The sequence below is a fragment of the Panulirus ornatus genome, chromosome 25 (genome assembly GCF_036320965.1).
Source record: "Panulirus ornatus isolate Po-2019 chromosome 25, ASM3632096v1, whole genome shotgun sequence".
Taxonomy (NCBI): Eukaryota; Metazoa; Arthropoda; class Malacostraca; order Decapoda; family Palinuridae; genus Panulirus; species Panulirus ornatus.
Genome location: NC_092248.1, coordinates 1,274,950 through 1,294,487, shown reverse-complemented (window position 1 = coordinate 1,294,487; position 19,538 = coordinate 1,274,950). Strand labels below are relative to the sequence as shown.

General features: G+C 41.2%; 1 protein-coding gene across 7 annotated transcripts in view; it reads right to left on the bottom strand.

Moving 5' to 3' along the window:
• Positions 1–19,538, bottom strand: part of LOC139757156 (mothers against decapentaplegic homolog 3-like) — a 231,799-nt gene that overhangs the window by 49,671 nt on the left and 162,590 nt on the right. For 5 of the 7 annotated variants that reach the window (XM_071677259.1, XM_071677260.1, XM_071677262.1 and 2 more), the window contains one exon: positions 3,099–3,257. In XM_071677259.1, the coding sequence (XP_071533360.1) occupies positions 3,099–3,257 (159 nt within the window). Of the gene's footprint in view, positions 1–3,098; positions 3,258–5,605; positions 5,825–19,538 lie in introns of those variants that run through there. The other 2 variants (XM_071677257.1, XM_071677263.1) reach the window with 2 other exon arrangements.

Genomic DNA, 19,538 nt, shown 5'->3' with positions numbered 1-19,538 from the left:
TTATCCATGCACAGATTAAACAGCTATGGTGATATCACACACCCTGACACAGACCTAACTTCAACTAGAACCACTCACCCTCCTCCCTTTCTACTCACACATGCATCTTACTCTCCCAATAAAAACTTTTTACTGCATATAGTAACTTTCCTCTCACAAAATTTATTTGTTGCACCTTCCCTACTGTACAAATCCCTCACTTTCTCCAAATATTTCTCTAAAATGAAGAAAAATAATTCAATATGGAAATATGAGGACAAAGCAAAGAATGAATATATGGGAAAGACATATAGTAAGAAAAAATCCCCATAAAGGCACATGGATGATTCTTTCACAATGGCATAGTAATGTAAAATGTATGGGAGATGACTGAATGGTTGAAATTATATATAAGATAATACATAACAGTGCAATGAAAAAAGTTGGATGAAAAGGTGGACAAATATAGTATGAGAAATGATAAAAGCTATATTAACATACAAGGGGATGAGATCAGCAATAGATCACTGGGTCATTTCGAGGCTGTTAGTGATAGTGGAGGATATTAGAAATTTGGAGATGTGTTTTGTTATCAACACAGTATACCAAGAATGGCAAAATTATTATTAAGAAATAGAATGATTCGTTTCCAACAGTGAAGTCACTAACTTGAAGATGCTTTCACAATTAATGCTACTGCAACAAGGTCTAGATATCTTATAAAAAGTACCAACAGCAGGGTCAATTAAATGTGGTGCAGGGGCCCCTCATAATCCTGATGTTGCCTAATACGTACACAGCATTGTACTACCATACAGAAAGCTTTGACCAAAATCTAAAAGCTGACAAATTATATTGTTGACTTGAGTTTAATCTGTCCAATAAGTCAACAAGGATTTGTTTAGCAAAAATGTTATACTATAAGCCTCTTGCAAATTGTTTTAAAGTCAGTTGTTTAGCTAAATCATTCACCATCTGACATATGTAAAGACAACACATTTACAGTTTAAATTACCTCATTTGATTTTTTAAGTTCATTTTGCAATTTCTTGTAATATGAGCAAATCTATGAGTAATTTCTATGCTGCAAATATATTTAAAACCCTTTCATAATTCCTAATCATTTGCTTGGAGCCATGGTTTAAGTTTGTAAATATACTGAAGTGCTTCAAGCCAGAAGGGAAGTCATATCAGCTAGCAGCACTATCCGTGAATTTATGGTTTTTTGATCAAGTATGTGCAATTATCTGTCTTCTGACTACTTCCCATCCAGTAGATACGTAAAAGTTCCACATAGCCAGCTTGCTTTTACCTTTAATGGGATGATCTACATTCTATTAGGAACAAGTACAGAGAAGGTAGTGCAACAACAATCTGCTTAAATGTCCCCTCATATACACATACACCACCAATTTTCTGGCACTCTTGGTTCCAAAGCCTTGCCAGATTAAGCATTTTGGTCATGTAATAATAGTTCATCAACACACCTCTAACCCACTAATTATATATCTCCCATGTGTCTAAAGTATACCATGAACTGCTAGAAACTTAAATTAAACAAATATTAAATGTAAATTAAATAAATAAACGAAACACAGGTACTTGTACAATAGTACCATTAGTGAAACAATCGCTGTCTGCAAAGAATTTCAATATTTTCTCCCTTTGCTTCTTTTTATCATAAACATTTGATGAATTAATATTGTTGATGTCACACAGCTTATGCACTGAAACACCACGGTCTATTTCTTTCAACAATTCTATTTTATCTTGGATCGATATGGACTGGTGTTTACATTTGACACCACAACTGACACACTCATATGTCTTAGAAGCCATAGCTAGGATTAAATTTAAGCAAAATAAGCTAAGAATCTCACAGAATTGCAGTATTACCACCAACATGTGCAGTGTAAAGAATGTAAATAAGCATGCCCTACAAAAAACGCCACGTGTGGCTGCCTAGTAAACTTGTCTGGTGGCTGTGGAAATTTCAAGTTCCCTCAGGTAATTTTGTCAAGACTAAAGGAGGTGCTGAACCATAAGTTGCCAGAAATTCAGTGGTGTACTTGTACAGACTCACTAAATCATAAATAGTTTGCAACTTGCTTCCTCTCCAAGTCCACATTATTTGCTTTTAAACATTTCTCTCTTTTTTCTGGGTATTCATCAAATGAATTCCTCCCTCTTGCAATAAAACTCCTTTGAATTGAATCAATTCATCTGGGTATTCATCAAGTAAATTCCTCCATCTCAAAACAAAACTTGGATTTGAATCACACCAAATTCCTTCTCCAGTGGCACCTTACCTATCCAAACACTTTTAATATACTTGCACAATATAACAATATATTTCAAACTGTGACTGCATATTTCAAAGAACTTTTCCTCATTTCAAAGTACTTTTCTCTTTTATGATATCATATTTGTAATCTCATAGCATTATGAAGTTTAACATCTCCAAATCTTCTAAAGGAGAATATATGAAGGAAATGATCATTCTTCAGCAGATTCTGATCTCAAAAAATTAAATGATCATAACCATAAACATCAAGGATAGAACTAGTCCTTGCAGAAAACCTAGTACTGCAAGAGGAGGTCTATTGCTAATATAGTTTTAGAAAGTAAAAGCTGATGTCAACTTCCTACTGCAGCATAAGCAAAGAGCATCATTATGTATTTTTTGCTTTTACCATTTACTGCATGAAATTCTTGTCCATAGAGCCATGTTTTCTCACTTCTCATATCTACTAATTCCTCCATTTGTGTTTTTTTAACATATAAGCTATAAGCATAGTATACACTTTCCTTATAACCAGCAGATCGATTTGTCAAATATGTAATCAGGTATGTAATATGTTCCCTACAACAGTACAATCAAATAAACAAAAATCTTCTATTCACCAAACATAATTCTACCATCACAGCACTAATTATTATTAAGTTTTTTAAAATATCAAAACACTTCTGTCATTCATAAAACTGTGCAAGTGAAAAAATTGGCTCAATGTTTCATTTTCTTCTGCCCTTGGTCAATGCCCATCAGAACTTCTACATACAAAACAAATACTGTGCTAAAGGTTTAATTTTAATCATTTACATTTAACAGAAAGACTAACCTGTGAATCCATCAACTGTGAGAGATGGCTGTGATGCATGGAAAGTCTCACCAACACGAGTGTTAAGCTCGTAGTAAGATATTGAACACCAGAAGGCAGGCTCACAATACGTCACTGGCTGAACATCCAAGGGTGGACTTGGAGATGTGGGGATCATACCTGCAAGGTCAATCAATATCATTAATTTCAAGTTTAGTGGATTGTGTAAGTATCAATATTTTTAAAATGTTTGTAGATGAGTGTTAAACTGGTTGCTATGCATTTCAACATGATATACTATTAGAGGATATTTAATTTCTTTTATGTTAATGGAATGTGACCAAAGAAGTTTATTCTCTTTAATGTCTCGGGTGAAGTCCATTTAGCAAAAGCAGTGCACTCTTTTTTCCAGCAAAATTTCAAGCAGTGCACTCTTTTTTCAGCAAAATTTCAGTTAGTGGTATTTACTTTAATTTCAAGCAAATCTAAGTCAAGAGTCAATGGGTATATAAACTATTTGTCTAAAAGGCCAGAAGAATTAAAAGAAGAAAAAAGTTTGTAAGGTCAGTTAATATTTCAATACTTTAAATGCCTTAAATACCTTATCTTTCAAAATCTGAATTGCAAAAATCTGAAGAACCAAAATTATATCAAACATCCAACACTCTTACTCTAGAAGAGTAATTTTTTGCATTCTTTTGTAACAAACAACCATTATACTAGAACAGTTTTTTCTACATCCTTTGTAACACTGGTAATGCATCTCTTGAAGAACTGTTTACTGTCCACACAATCCTTCTGATTTCGAAACCTGAAGGCTGCAACAAGGTTGTCTCACACTCTTCTTTCATCCATGGTTGAATGATTTGTAGCCCTCAGCATCTCATCGTGTTTCAGCTCTCTTAACTAGGGTACCATCTCTGTTGCTCTTCTCTGGACCGTCTAAATTAGATCTTTGTGCTTCTTTATGTGCAAACACTAAAACTGAACGGCAAAACTCACTTTTGGTCTATGTTGTGAACATCTTACCAAACATTTCCTTATCCATATCCTTGACCTATTCACTGATGCAGTGTTCAAACCTGAGGTTACCAACAGTGTGACACATTGAAAAAAGTATTACAATACAGTACCACAATACATTATCGTTACCATTACCAAATGAATATAAAGACATTTTAAAGCTTGACTTTCAAGTATGGAGAGCCATAAGACAAAGTTCTAGGGCAATATGTGCTGCTAGGCATGTCTGTTATATACATGGAACATCCACAGTGAACTTGTTAAATGGGATTCCAATATCTACCAACAGCCAATATCACTCTTTTACGAATATCCTAACTTGGAGTTTTGGTGATAGGCCAGGTACAACATTGACCCCTGGGTCTATATACACATCTCAAGAAGGCAAAAGCAGCAGCCATGAGACAGAACCTATGCCAGCCTCTGGGAAGCAGCAATAGCAGCAGCCCTCAGACAGGATCAACCCTAGATTGGGAAGCAGCAGCAGCCCTAAGACAAGGTCCACCCCAGACTCTGGGAAGCAGCAGCAGCCCCCAGACAGGACCCACCCCAGACTCCAAGAAGCGAGCAGCAGCCCTAAGACAGGACCCAACCACGACTCTGGGAAGCAGCAGCAGTAGCCCTAAGACAGGGCCCACCCAAGACTCTGGGAAACAGCAGTAGCAGCCTAAAGACAGGACCCACCCCAGACTCTGAGAATCAACAGCAACAGCAGCCGTAAGACAGGACCCACCCCAGACTCTAGGAAGCAGCCCAAAGACAGGGCCCACCCCAGACTCTGAGAAGCAGCAGCAGCAGCAGTCCTAAGACAGGACCCACCCCAGACTCTAGGAAGCAGCCCAAAGACAGGGCCCACCCCAGACACTGGGAAGCAGTAGCCCCAAGACAGGGCCCATCCCAGATTCTGGGAAGCAGCAACAGCAGCAGCTCTAAGACAGGGCTCATCCCAGCCTCCAGAATGCAGCAACACCAGCAGCCCTCAGACAGGATCTACACCAGTCTCGAGGCAGCTGCAGCAGCCCAAAGAAAGGACTGACATCAACCTCCAAGAAGCAGCAACAGCCATGAGACAGGACTCACCCCAGCCTCTGGGAATCAGCAGCCCTGAGAATGGACCTACCCCAGCCCCCGAGAAACAGGAGGAGCATGAGGATCGGGAGGCCACAACAGGGGTCACTGCCACACTACAGTCACTACTACCACGTGCCCAACCCAGCACCAGCACAGCCCCAAGCCACGTCTGTCTGGTCGCCTCACCCACCTCTCTGTCTGGCCACCACCACCAGTAATCCACCCCCCTCCACACCCCACACCCACGTCACCCTGCCAAGCACACACGCCCGCACACAAACACAGGTTCAACACTGTGTGCACAGGCGTGCACCGAAACAGAAACAAACATACCTTCACGCACTTTCTCCCTACTCGTACACACGTCATTCCTACCTATGGCAGCATTCAACCACTATCTAACACACACACCAACAATGCTAACATCCACCTACCGTCTACACTCACCCGTCTTCGCCGTACCATCTACCGTAACCCACTCCAAACACTGTCCATCGTCACACACAGTTCCCCTTGTTACACTTTTATTACGTGTCCTCACTACATTTTTCGGGTTTTGGCTACATTTCAAGTGCATAAGCCGTTGATTACTAACATTACACACATTTGTACTACTGTTACTGATATGAGATGGTAGGGAAGCACAAAGACTCCGCCTGTATGATCGTCAGCTGACGACATGGTATACAATCCCGTCATACAACGTCTCGCTTCAGAGGAGTCCATCCTGCCCCTGATACTGTGTGTACCGCGGTCTTGAGGCTGTAGGATCCCCTGGAAACAGGATCATGACCAAACACCAAAACCCGTTCAAAAAAAAAAAAAAAAGATAAAGAAAAAAGGGGCATGGGGAAATTATATATATATATATATATATATATATATATATATATATATATATATATATATATATATATATATATTACCTGCCCGCAGTTACCTACTTCAGCAAAGAAGCGTCACAAACAAGCGAATGAGCCTTTTAAGTAACACTACAGGATGGGAGGATTACCAGCGTGGATGATAGATAAGGGCAATGTTTGACAACACAAACCTGGATTTTATGGTTCTAAATGAAACAGAGTATTGGGGCTTGAACATCCAAGAGAACGATAGGCATGAGCTGGATAGAATGAACTGGATCGATGTGGTATATGGGAGGCGACGTGTTGTCAGTAGGCTGAGCCGGGGCATATAAATCAATTTAATAGGGGCATTGGTTGAGGATGATGGGCTTTGGTTTCGATGCATGTCACACGGCAGACAATGGTAAGAGAGGCTATCAGGTGTGCGTGTGTGTGTACATACATACAAACATACAAAGCGAAAAATTTAGTGACAACGAACTACAAACTAGAGGTTGTGTGTCTGATCTGCCCATTAGTCAAAAGAGTAATAATCTCGCACATAAGAGACAGGCAAAGTAGCTGACACAATACTCAGCAGTAACAACTGAAGATTTCTTGTATACAATTCTCATAGCCTGATGTACATCGCATGTTTCACACCATACATACATACATACATACATACATACATACATACATACATACATTGAAATACTCTTAACTAACCCAGCCATTGTGGCTAAAACAATAAATTCACAACTGGCAGATACTGGCGCAGGTAATGAGATTAATAAATCGATTAATGGAGATAATTAGGCTAATAGATCCACTACTGGTAGATATGAGGCTAATAAATCCACTAATGGTAGGTAATGTGGCTAATAAATCCACTAATGGTAGGTAATGTGGCTAATACATCCACTACTGGTAGATAATGAGGCTAATAAATCCACTACTGGTAGATAATGAGGCTAATAAATCCACTATTGGTAGGTAATGTGGCTAATACATCCACTACTGGTAGATAATGAGGCTAATAAATCTACTACTGGTACATAATGAGGCTAATAAATCCACTACTGGTAGGTAATGAGGCTAATAAATCCACTATTGGCAGATACAGAGGCTAATAAATCCACAACTGGCTGACACTGAGGCAGCAGCCCTACACCAGCCTCCAAGAAGCAGCAAGCATCCCTGGGGCTGGACTCGCCCAAGCAAGTAGCACAACATTACCCGGAGACAAACGCTCCGATACCAGAATGTGTTCGACTCGTTCACGAGAACACGTGATGGACAGCGGCACCAACGTGATACAAGAACAAACGCCGTGTCTTACTTCACGTCCATCTGGGAGACCAGTGTCTCCACCTGGCCTAGTGTTGGGGGGCAAGACGGCTGCTCCAGTGGTCTCTATCAAGAGGCCCGAGCAAAAGACGAGGTCGCGAGGCCAGACCCGGCCCCTCAGGAGATGTAATCCGGCCCCGGGAGGTCAGTTTGGTCACACCCGATGTTTTACTCGATAAAGAGAGACGAATGAGACTCAGAGAAAGGAGCTGGGGCTCAGGACTGGTGAAAAAGGACACAGGGGCTGGTAGTAGAAGTAGTAATCATAATAAATAATAATAATAATAATAATAATAATAATAATAATAATAATGACAGTAATAATAATGATAATAATAATAATAATAATAATGATAATTGTACTTCCATAGGGCATGGACGGGATGAAAGTATACATACGAAGAACTACTATACATGCTTGCGTTTTGTTTCGGCATAAGATATTCTTATAATCTCAAAAGACACGTCTTTCACGTATCTGCTACACGGTATCCATACTTGGACTCTTAGCAGCTGGCTCGCAGGTGGATATAACTGCCCAACCTTGGCATCAGGGCGTCCAAAATGCCCTCCTCCTGGAGCAAGCAACTACCAGAATCCGGCTGATCGGGTCGGCTGAGATACTAAGTTTGCGTAGGTCTAGCGAACGCCTGCACCTCTTACCTCGGTGGTGTACAACTCCCAAAGCATGACGAAATGTGGCCCTTGACTACGATGGTACGACCCTTGCTGAGCATGTCTCGCTACGAAATGTAGCCCTTGACCACGATGGTACGACCCTTGCTGAGCATGTCTCGCTACGACCTTTTGCTACGGTGGTCTGGCCTCTGACCTCACCCCAGGGAATCGGGTCATAACCCTGTGGTGGTGTACCGTCGCGCTGGGAAGTAACGGGGCACGATTTTTTTTCTTTTACCCGTTTTCTTCTACTATGCTGTACTCCTGATTTCATCATTTTTCTTCAGTTTAACAGCCTCAAGCGTGACGCGCTCAAAAGCTACTAAGTTCTGAGTACATATTAGGGGCAAGATATCACTTTATATCTCGTCACTGTGGTTGTCTTACACATTTTCTAAATGGACAAAGTCGCTCACCTTGAACTGTCGTTTGAGCATACAACGTAAGTCAACAATGGATATTAATTCATATTTCCAAAGTGCTCTAAAGACAGCCGACGGTGATTTGGCTTTTCTTGTCTTGACGATTCCCAGACTCCACCCTCCCCCTTCCCCATCTCAAGAGAGCGGGCAACGTTTGCTGGCTGAGAGTGATTGTCATCCAACTCAATATATCTAGACCTCAGCCTTCCTCCTCAGTGATATAGCACTGTTTGTGTCCGATATCCCATAAGAGTTTACAATCCTTAGAGCGAGGAGGTTTTGTTGACTGGAAGGCTATGTACTGCTGACCAATCATGAGTGCCTTGTGTATACGGTATTTGCTAACACTTACTCATCTGCAAAATACAATACGATACAAAACCATTGTTAGTCTACATCAATGTAAATTCAAAGGAGAATACTATAGCTTGAGCATGCATCAATGTAAATCCAAAGGATGATATAATAATATGGAGTCAGCATCACTGTAAATCCATAATAATATGGGGTAAGCATCAATGTATATCCTAAAGATGACATAATAATGATATGGTTTGAGTCACCATCAATGTAAACCCAAAGGATGATGTAATGCCAAGGTTCGAGTCTGCATCAGTGTCGGACGCTGGGATGATAATCAACACTGGATCAGCAACAGCTCTTGGTGAAAGCGGCTTTTCACTGCGGATACAAAGGACATCACACGGCTTCCAACAACGTAAGCTGTTGCTCAAGAACATTTGGATCAATCTTCCTATTATGCCAGCTGATGTGTTCCGTGACGTCATGGTCACACGTCGAAGGCTTCTGCAAAGTGTGTGTGTGTGTGTGTAACTGAAACAAGAGGTCTGTCTGCGCCCCCCAGAGTCTCCTGCACAGCTTCACCGCAGTGACCCAGCAGGTGCGAGACAGACCAAGACCTTCCCGCCCTGAAGCCACGTGAAACTAGATTACTTCGATGGCTTTAATGGACGGAAGTCGGTTGACCAACTCGTAAAGACTCTATTAAAATGATTTCAATGACAGTTGGTGTTGGTATTCTCGGTCGGCAATATGATATATCTCTATCTTTTCTTTTCTCTGTCTGAAAGAAGTGCTTTCCTCTGTCCTCCTCCTCCTCCTGAAGTTTTGGGGGTAGGTCAACGCAAGACCTTCGGGGTCGACGCAGGAGTCCAGGCTCTCTCTCTCTCTCTCTCTCTCTCTCTCTCTCTCTCTCTCTCTCTCTCTCTCTCTCTCTCTCTCTCTCTCTCTCTCTTCCCCGCCTGCGTTCACGGAGTCCTACACATTTCTCTATCGAAGACGGAGATGTACGGGTCCTTATCCTTGTGGGTCAGGAGGCGGAGGCACATTTGTCAACGACCCCGAAGAGAAGTCCGGCGGCGTGAGTGTCGAATAAGCGATGTGAAGCATCTGGGAGATCGATGCTTGCGGACTGGTTCACATTCGCCGCGCTGTGCACTCCTCAGCGACCGCTGGTTCATGCTGGGTTCCTTTACCGTCTCGCTACCCACTCGTGCACCAGAGGTTTTCATTCTATTATTTTTACTGAACTCGCAAAAGAAAAAAAAAAAAAAATGTTCTCGACAATTTTTTGTTTTCCTGTCGCCGATGATGCTTTTTAAGACCCCGTTTTCTTTGTTGATGAAGAAAAAAGAACGATAGTTTCGCTCCCGTCGTTATCATTTACCACATCATTATCGCGTCGTTATCATTTACCACATCATTATCACGTCGTTATCATTTACCACATCATTATCACGTCGTTATCATTTACCACATCATTATCACGACGATAAATCTGGTACGAAATTACATTTTCAAAACACAGACGCAAGGATAAACCCGAGAACAGAAGACGTGTCTCCTACGTTAAGCAAAACACTTGTCTTTGTGACATGATGAAACCATCAGCAGTGTCTTTGTATGGATCGACCAAACACCCTCCTCCGTACCAGGACGATATGGGCAGGTCTACATGGTAACACGCTTACAAAGACACGTACACACACACACACACACACCACGCACGCACGCGGGTGCGCTGGGTCACGTAACAGACTTAGCCTTCTGGTCTCAGGTGGGTGGAGTGCACCGTGCACCGCCGGCTCTCTTAACCCCCTGGTTCTGCAGTTGGTGGAGGGCAGTGTGCACCGCCGACTCACTCAGCGGATACATACTTCACACTCGTTTTGAAGGGTACGAATCGATACATTTTCTTGGGCTGTTAGACATACAGTGCAGGTCATTAGTGATGGTTGTGGCGGGGCTAATCACAGGTGTAGCGTTCATTAACAACTCCATCCGCTACCAAGAAGCATGATGGATGGGCCTGGGTACGTTCAAACTGCACACAACTTATTCTCCTACTTTCAGGGAACCCGCCCAGCCCGACCGGCCCATCTTACGCAATAAGAATCAATCATAATTTCACTGTTACCAGGCGGCGTTCTCTCGTCTGTCTGCTTTTATAAGGCATGCCAAAGACCACCCACGGCCACCAGCAGCAGACAACCATTGTGGTCAAATCTTAACGCACGCAATAAAGGTTAGGGTCTTCGTCCAACAACTGGTCTTGCGGTCTTATGTATCGACACAAGAAAGGTCAGGGTCTTCACCCAGTATCTGGTTTTGTGGTCTTATGTAACGACACAAGAAAGGTCAGGGTCTTCACCCAGTATCTGGTCTTAAGGTCTTATCTAACGACAAAAGAAAGGTCAGGGTCTTCACCCAGCATCTGGTCGTGGTCTTATGTAACGACACAAGAAAGGTCAGTGTCTTCACCCAGCATCTGGTCTTGTGGTCTTATCTAACGACAAAAGAAAGGTCAGTGTCTTCACCCAGCATCTGGTCTTAAAGTCTTATCTAACGACACAAGAAAGGTCAGGGTCTTCACCCAGTATCTGGTCTTAGGGTCTTATCTAACAACAAAAGAAAGGTCGGTGTCTTCACCCAGCATCTGCTCTTGTGGTCTTATCTAACAACAAAAGAAAGGTCAGGGTCTTCACCCAGCATCAGCTCTTGTGGTCTTATCTAACGACACAAGAAAGGTTAGGGTTTTCACCCAGCATCTGGTCTTGTGGTATTATCTAACGACACAAGAAAGGTCGGGGTCTTCGCCCACCATCTGGTCTTGTGGTCTTATCTAAAGACACAGCAAAGGCCAATGTCTTCACTCGCATCTGGTCTTGTGATCTCATCTTACGACACAGCAAGGATCACAATTTCCAAACATCTGCATCCGATCTCCTTTGATCTCTCAGCACACCAAAGATCACAGTATTTAACAGCAGCGTATCGTCAGACACCCAAGATCAACGCAATAGCTGAGCATCTTACCTGTCAGAGGGATCTTACATACACATAATACATCATCTTTTCCTGACGTAAAGATCATTGTCAAACACGTGTGCTGTGACCGGAGGGCAAAGCACAATCCAGACACTAACACCCAGCAGCTTGAGTAACTCGGATGAATGTTTTGGTGTGCTGTGGGCTCACAACAGCACCTGAACCTTGTGTGTGAACACCGGTGATGACTTCAGCAGATGACACATGTACCCCTCTAGGTGGTGTGTGTGTGTGTGTGTGTGTGTGTGTGTGTGTGTGTGTGTGTGTGTGTGTGGAGGGTTATCAAGAATCCATACATAACAAAACCTCAAAGAGCCAACATACGGGGGTGTGATTACCATACCGTGAACTGTTGTGGCATCAGAGCCACAAAACTTATCATCAGAGCTTTCAATGATTTTCATTTCAATTTTTGATTTCATCTTCGAAGCCTGGAAGAGATACTAGTATTGGAAGTGTACATAATTATCTACAAGTATACTCAAACTGGTCACCAAAGTAACATTTTGCAAGTAACTGAACACCCCACAAAATGCTGTCATAATATACACAAACAGTCAACAAGGCTGACCATAATGTCCGAGAAGGTAAAAATCGGTTGGTGGTAACTGGGAAGGAAAATGGATGTAAACTTTCTAACAGATTCCTTCACGTACAATAGAGGATACTTGATGCTTGTATGTCGAAATATGAAGAAAACCCTCTCTAGTATATATATATATATATATATATATATATATATATATATATATATATATATATATATATATATATATATATATTATTTTTTTTTCATTTTGCTTTGTCGCTGTCTCCCGCGTTTACGAGGTAGCGCAAGGAAACAGACGAAAAAAAAGGCACAACCCACCCCCATACACAATGTACACACACACGCCCACACACGCAAATATACATACCTATACATCTCAATGTACACATATATATACACACACAGACACATACATATATACCCATGCACACAATTCACACCGTCTGCCCCTATTCATTCCCATCGCCACCTCGCCACACATGGAATACCATCCCCCTCCCCCTCATGTGTGCAAGGTAGCACTAGGAAAAGACAACAAAGGCCTCATTTGTTCACACTCAGTCTCCAGCTGTCATGCAATAATGCCCGAAACCACAGCTCCCTTTCCACATCCAGGCCCCACACAACTTTCCATGGTTTACCCCAGACGCTTCACATGCCCTGATTCAATCCACTGACAGCACGTCAACCCCGGTATACCACATCGATCCAATTCACTCTATTCCTTGCCCGCCTTTCACCCTCCTGCATGTTCAGGCCCCGATCACTCAAAATCTTTTTCACTCCATCTTTCCACCTCCAATTTGGTCTCCCACTTCTCCTCGTTCCCTCCACCTCCGACACGTATATCCTCTTGGTCAATCTTTCCTCACTCATTCTCTCCATGTGCCCAAACCATTTCAAAACACCCTCTTCTGCTCTCTCAACCACGCTCTTTTTATTTCCACACATCTCTCTTACCCTTACATTACTTACTCGATCAAACCACCTCACACCACACATTGTCCTCAAACATCTCATTTCCAGCACATCCACCCTCCTGCGCACAACTCTATCCATAGCCAACGCCTCGCAACCATACAACATTGTTGGAACCACTATTCCTTCAAACATACCCATTTTTGCTTTCCGAGATAATGTTCTCGACTTCCACACATTCTTCAAGGCTCCCAGGATTTTCGCCCCCTCCCCCACCCTATGATTCACTTCCGCTTCCATGGTTCCATCCACTGCCAGATCCACTCCCAGATATCTAAAACACTTTACTTCCTCCAGTTTTTCTCCATTCAAACTTACCTCCCAATTGACTTGACCCTCAACCCTACTGTACCTAATAACCTTGCTCTTATTCACATTTACTCTTAATATATATATATATATATATATATATATATATATATATATATATATATATATATATATATATATATATATATTCGTCTCTTCGATGTATATCAACTGACTTATATTCCTCTCTTGTTTCTCCCCTAATGATGTGATTATTACACGAAAGTGAACTTGGGAACTTATCGTGTTTCATTTTCCCCGTGGACTCATAGGAATATATATATATATATATATATATATATATATATATATATATATATATATATATATATATATATACCTTTTGCACATAAACAGCTTCACGAACTCGTGTCTTAACAACATAGGATGATAAAAAAAAAATCTGTTTCCCCAAAGGGAATTGCCCTTGCACCTATGCTGTTTCTGCTTCTCACTTCTGGCATGGATACATAGTAGAAATCTGCTTCTCAAGGAACTATGCTTGTACTTACCCTGTTTCTAATTCAAATATTTGACTTACATGACAAAAGGACCTGTTCCCTCAACACTTTTACACGCTCTTCAAGTCTGTTCTCATATCTTGACACAGATGCAAACACAAATTCCAGCTTCATGTTATAGCATTTGCAGATGACACCTAGAATCGGTGAAAAATACCACGTCATTACAAGACAAGGAGGTACCACAGTCAGCTCTATTAGCGGGGCACAGAAAGTTTAGGCTGTTCAGTGCCGACAGACTGGGCTCCCTTGTCAAGGAGGGGAAATACACATGTTAAAATCTAATACAAAACTGGGACAGTACAGTCAGGTTAGTGAAGAGTTAAATGAGCATATTGCAGGAATGCTTAAATTATCGTGCTATGGGCATTAGGTCAATGCACCACAAGGTTTTAAATCAGCTGACTGCTTTAACAAATTTCCGTTCTACAGGATCAAATAATTTTACTACAGGGTTATATTATCGTGCTGCAGGGTTACATCATCGTAATTCAAGGATGGATTATCGCACTATTGAATACAAATGATCGTGTTGCACGGAAAAATACCGCTGTTGGATCAAACAATCGTACAGTAGTTAATCTAACGTCCTGCAGGATTACATCATCGTACTGCAGGGTTAACTCATACTACTGCAGAGTTAAATAATTGTACTACAGTGTTAAATCATCGTACTGCAGGGTCAAATCACCGTTCTGCAGAGTTAATTCATCGTACTGCAGAGTTAAATCATCGTACAACAGAGTACAATCATTGTACAACATTTAAATCATCGCACAGAAGAGTTAAATCATCGTACTGCAGAGTTGAATCATCGTGCAAGAGAGTTTAATCATCGTACAACAGAGTTAAATCACCTTACTGCAGAGTTAAGTCATCGTACAACAGTAAAATCATCTTACTGCAGCGTTAAATCATCGTACAACAGTTAAATAATCTTACTGCAGAGTTAAATCACGTTACTGCAGAGTTAAATCATCGTACAACAGAGTTAAATCATCTTACTGCAGAGTTAAATCATCGTACAACAGAGTTAAATCACCTTACCGCAGAGTTTAATCATCGTACAACAGAGTTAAATCACCTTACTGCAGAGTTAAGTTATCATACAACAGTTAAATCATCTTACTGCAGAGTTAAATCATCGTACAACAGAGTTAAATCATCTTCCTGCAGAGTTAAATCATCGTACAACAGAGTTAAATCATCTTCCTGCAGAGTTAAATAATCGTACAACAGAATTACATCATCTTACTGCAGAGTTGAATCATCGTGCAAGAGAGTTAAATCATCTTACTGCAGAGTTGAATCATCTTACTGCAGAGTTGAATCATCGTGCAAGAGAGTTAAATCATCTTACTGCAGAGTTAAATCATCTTACTGCAGAGTTAAATCATCTTACTGCAGAGTTGAATCATCTTACTGCAGAGTTAAATCATCTTACTGCAGGGCTAAGTAATCGTACTCCAGATTATCGCATACAAGGTTACGTCACCGTCCCTGGGGCCCCCAAGTCATCGTACTCGGAGAAGCACTATCGTCGTACACAGCCAGACCACAGGTTTTACGTCAACCTCACCGCAAAGTGTAACTTCTGCACTCAAGGTCACGATGATTTCTACCCTGACCATGATGAATGGGCCACTTTTAAGCCCAGTGTCTTCATCTATTCATGATGATAACTCGCGATACGATGAGTCTGCAGTCAACAGCGACACTGTCCTGCACGGTTTTAGAGCCGACATGAACGTACCATTCACGCACACACACACACACACATCTCCTCCCCCTCTGACTCACCGACAGACAAACCCATCACAAAGAACAACGACACACTTTTAACATTAACTATTTTAACAACGTTTTTTGTTCCCCACAAGGCATGTAATTGAAAAAAAAAGACAAAAAAATTTATCTCCTAACGATACTTTATATATCTCAAGTAAATGTGACTTGCAGCCTTACACTCTTCCTAATCCTTTAAGAGTCTTAAACGGGTCGGCGTTCCCAGGAGTATTTACTCAGATAAAAAAAAAAAAAAATAATCATATGACACGTCATACGCCCGGCAGCGGAGTGGCGCGCCGCCCCAGCCGCCAACTGGCTTGTTGCCAGCTGTCTTGGCGAAGTATCACACGGCTGTAATGTTCCACCGAGCAGACAGTAAAATGGAGTGGCTTGTGTAAAATAATACATGTGTATAATACAAACAAATGTCAGCCATTTGTACGATGCAATACACATCACAGCTCTTATACTATCACATGACAGTATTCACGTAAAATATATATATATATATATATATATATATATATATATATATATATATATATATATATATATATATATATATCAACTGACTCATATTTCTTTCTTGTATCTCCCCGGATGTGATTATTACATGAATATGCACTAGGGAACTTATCGTGTTCATTTCTCCGTAGACTCACAGAAATATAATATCTATCTATCTATCTATCTATCTATCTATATATATATATATATATATATATATATATATATATATATATATATATATAATAATAATAATAATAATAATAATAATAATAATATGTAAATAAGGGTCAATTAGCACCACGTCTCTGTCATGGGTATCAGTCACATCTCGACTGTCGTTTGACGTATCACTTTAATGACCCAACTTGGGGTGTCAACACATCCCTTCGGGTACCTCCCAAAATAGAGTGCCTCCTTCCTCGCCCGGAGGTCGACATTACGTTTGTTAAAAAAGAAATAGAGAGAGAGAGAGAGAGAGAGAGAGAGAGAGAGAGAGAGAGAGAGAGAGAGAGAGAGAGAGAGAGAGAGAGAGAGAGAGAGAGAGAGAGAGAGGTGTGTTTCCCTCCCGAAGAACTGTGACCGGGATAATACCTATTGCTCCTCCAGTTCCTCCAGCAATCATAAATCTGTGTAAAGATGTGGCGTTGGTGGTGGTGGGGTGGTATAGTGGTGGTCTTCGTCGTCGTGGTCTTTGAAAGCCAAATGTGTACATGCCTGAGCCAACGTATCTGATGGATGGGGTTGTTGGGGGGAGGAAGGGGAGTCCGAGCGCTACATATACACAAGTTATCTACATTCCTTGTCCTTCTTGAATCTAAGTACGACTACTGCACACAATACCGGGGAGCCTCATCCATGTTTATTTATATTAGGGATGGATCCCTTCACGGTGAAATCAGCCAAAATATATAAACAAGCATTAATCCCCTCGACGTACAATGTACAAAGTGAGATTAAAGAGAACCACACGAGACTCAATCTTTTTCACTGACCCGTCCAGGTGAGCTTCTTCAAAAACACCACTAATTGTACAATCCCGAACCCCCTCACTCCCCCCTCCAAAGAAAAAAAAAAACGAGTGATACAGCTGCATCATCTACATCCACACGATCCATTAATCCTCCATTTGGCCTTCTGGGAACTTGCCTAGTTTGAGAACCTGGGGAAAATGACGAGAGATCCAACCCCTCTGACCTCCTCAGACCCGTTACTATCACTCACTAAAACCCACTGATGCACAAGCACTGACCTCACACACACACACACACACACACACACTCACACACACACACACACACACCCAGTTCACAACTCTAGGGACTAATTTTTCAAGGAACGATCTGGTTCCTTCCTAGTGTATACCTAATTCATAAACCTCTCAGCCTCCTCAACAGTACCCCCCAAGAGAACAAAGAGAGAGAGAGAGAGAGAGAGAGAGAGAGAGAGAGAGAGATCTAATCCTCCTCCCTGTTTTCCAAGAACGGCCGGGGGTCATATATAGACGTGCACTAAAATAGAGATGGTCCATCATGTGGCCTTAGGCATAGATTCCGTCTTACGTGTATACAATTAGGAGTGGGGGGAAAAAATGGGAAATATAGTGCTGGTGACCGTGTGAATTCCTTGGTACACATGAACCCAAGGATCCACACTGTGTGTGTGTGTGTGTGTGTGTGTGTGGATCTCCACTGGTGACAGTAGCGTCTCTTCGACCCACACGTTTACCTTTACAAGAACCAGTTATATACACATCTACCACTGCTTCCCCTCCCTCCAGCGTATTACCTCACGTCGGCCAACACGGTCTCCACTGTCCTCCACCTTTACTCTCAGCAGACTCCCTGTATTATCCTCTCCCACCCACCACCCAGTTTCTGAGCATTATTACCACTGTGTGTGTGTGTGTGTGTGTGTGTGTGTGTGTGTGTGTGTGTGTGTGTGTTTCGTCTTCTCAGATCTCTGCTCCATCCTGATTCCTTACAATCAAATGTATTTTTCCTTTTCACACTTGACTAAACGCCTTTTTTTTTTTTCAGCTAAACTGATGTCTATAGCGTCTATACTAGACTAACTGTCATGTGTAGAGTGATCTCGCCTATTAGGCCTAAGCATACTGCACGCTGGTTAAAACTCATCGCTGGTATCATACCTTACTGTGCTATAAACTTCAGGCTGGTTTAAAACTACCATTTAAAATCACACTATACGTAGACATCAACCTGGTTTAAACCTATTTAGTATCATACCTTACTATACGTATACATGAAGCGGGTTGCAGGGGCTGTCTTCTAACCCCTCCTCTCACCACGGTCTACCACCAAAATCTAACCCCCCCCCCCACAAGACCAATTCGCATTCAACAAGTCATTTTATAATAACCCGCCAAGCCCCAATTCCCCCCCCCCCCCAAGTAGGACAATATGATTACTTTAATTTTCACACACACCATCGTAAACCTGCTATGTATCATATCTTTGGGCTTTATTAAAATACAAATTGAATTCTAATTTTACGACACCTGTTTTCTAAATCATAACTAAAGTGATTCAGCGCTTTCCTTGCTACTAGCTCAAGGATGCTACCATGACTTACCACCCAATATCAATATATATATATATATATATATATATATATATATATATATATATATATATATATATATATATATGGCACAAGGGAACTTGTGTTTCATTTTCCTGTGGACTATATATATATATATATATATATATATATATATATATATATATATATATATATATATATATATATATATATATCGTTCTTTTCTTTTAAACTATTCGCCATTTCCCGCGTTAGCGAGGTAGCGTTAAGAACAGAGGACTGGGCCTCTGAGGGAATATCCTCACCTGGCCTCGTTCTCTGTTCCTTCTTTTGGAAAATTAAAAAAAAAAAAAGAGGGGAGGATTTCCAGCCCCCCGCTCCCTCCCCTTTTAGTTGCCTTCTACGACACGCAGGGAATACGTGGGAAGTATTCTTTCTATATATATATATATATATATATATATATATATATATATATATATATATATATATATATATACACATTA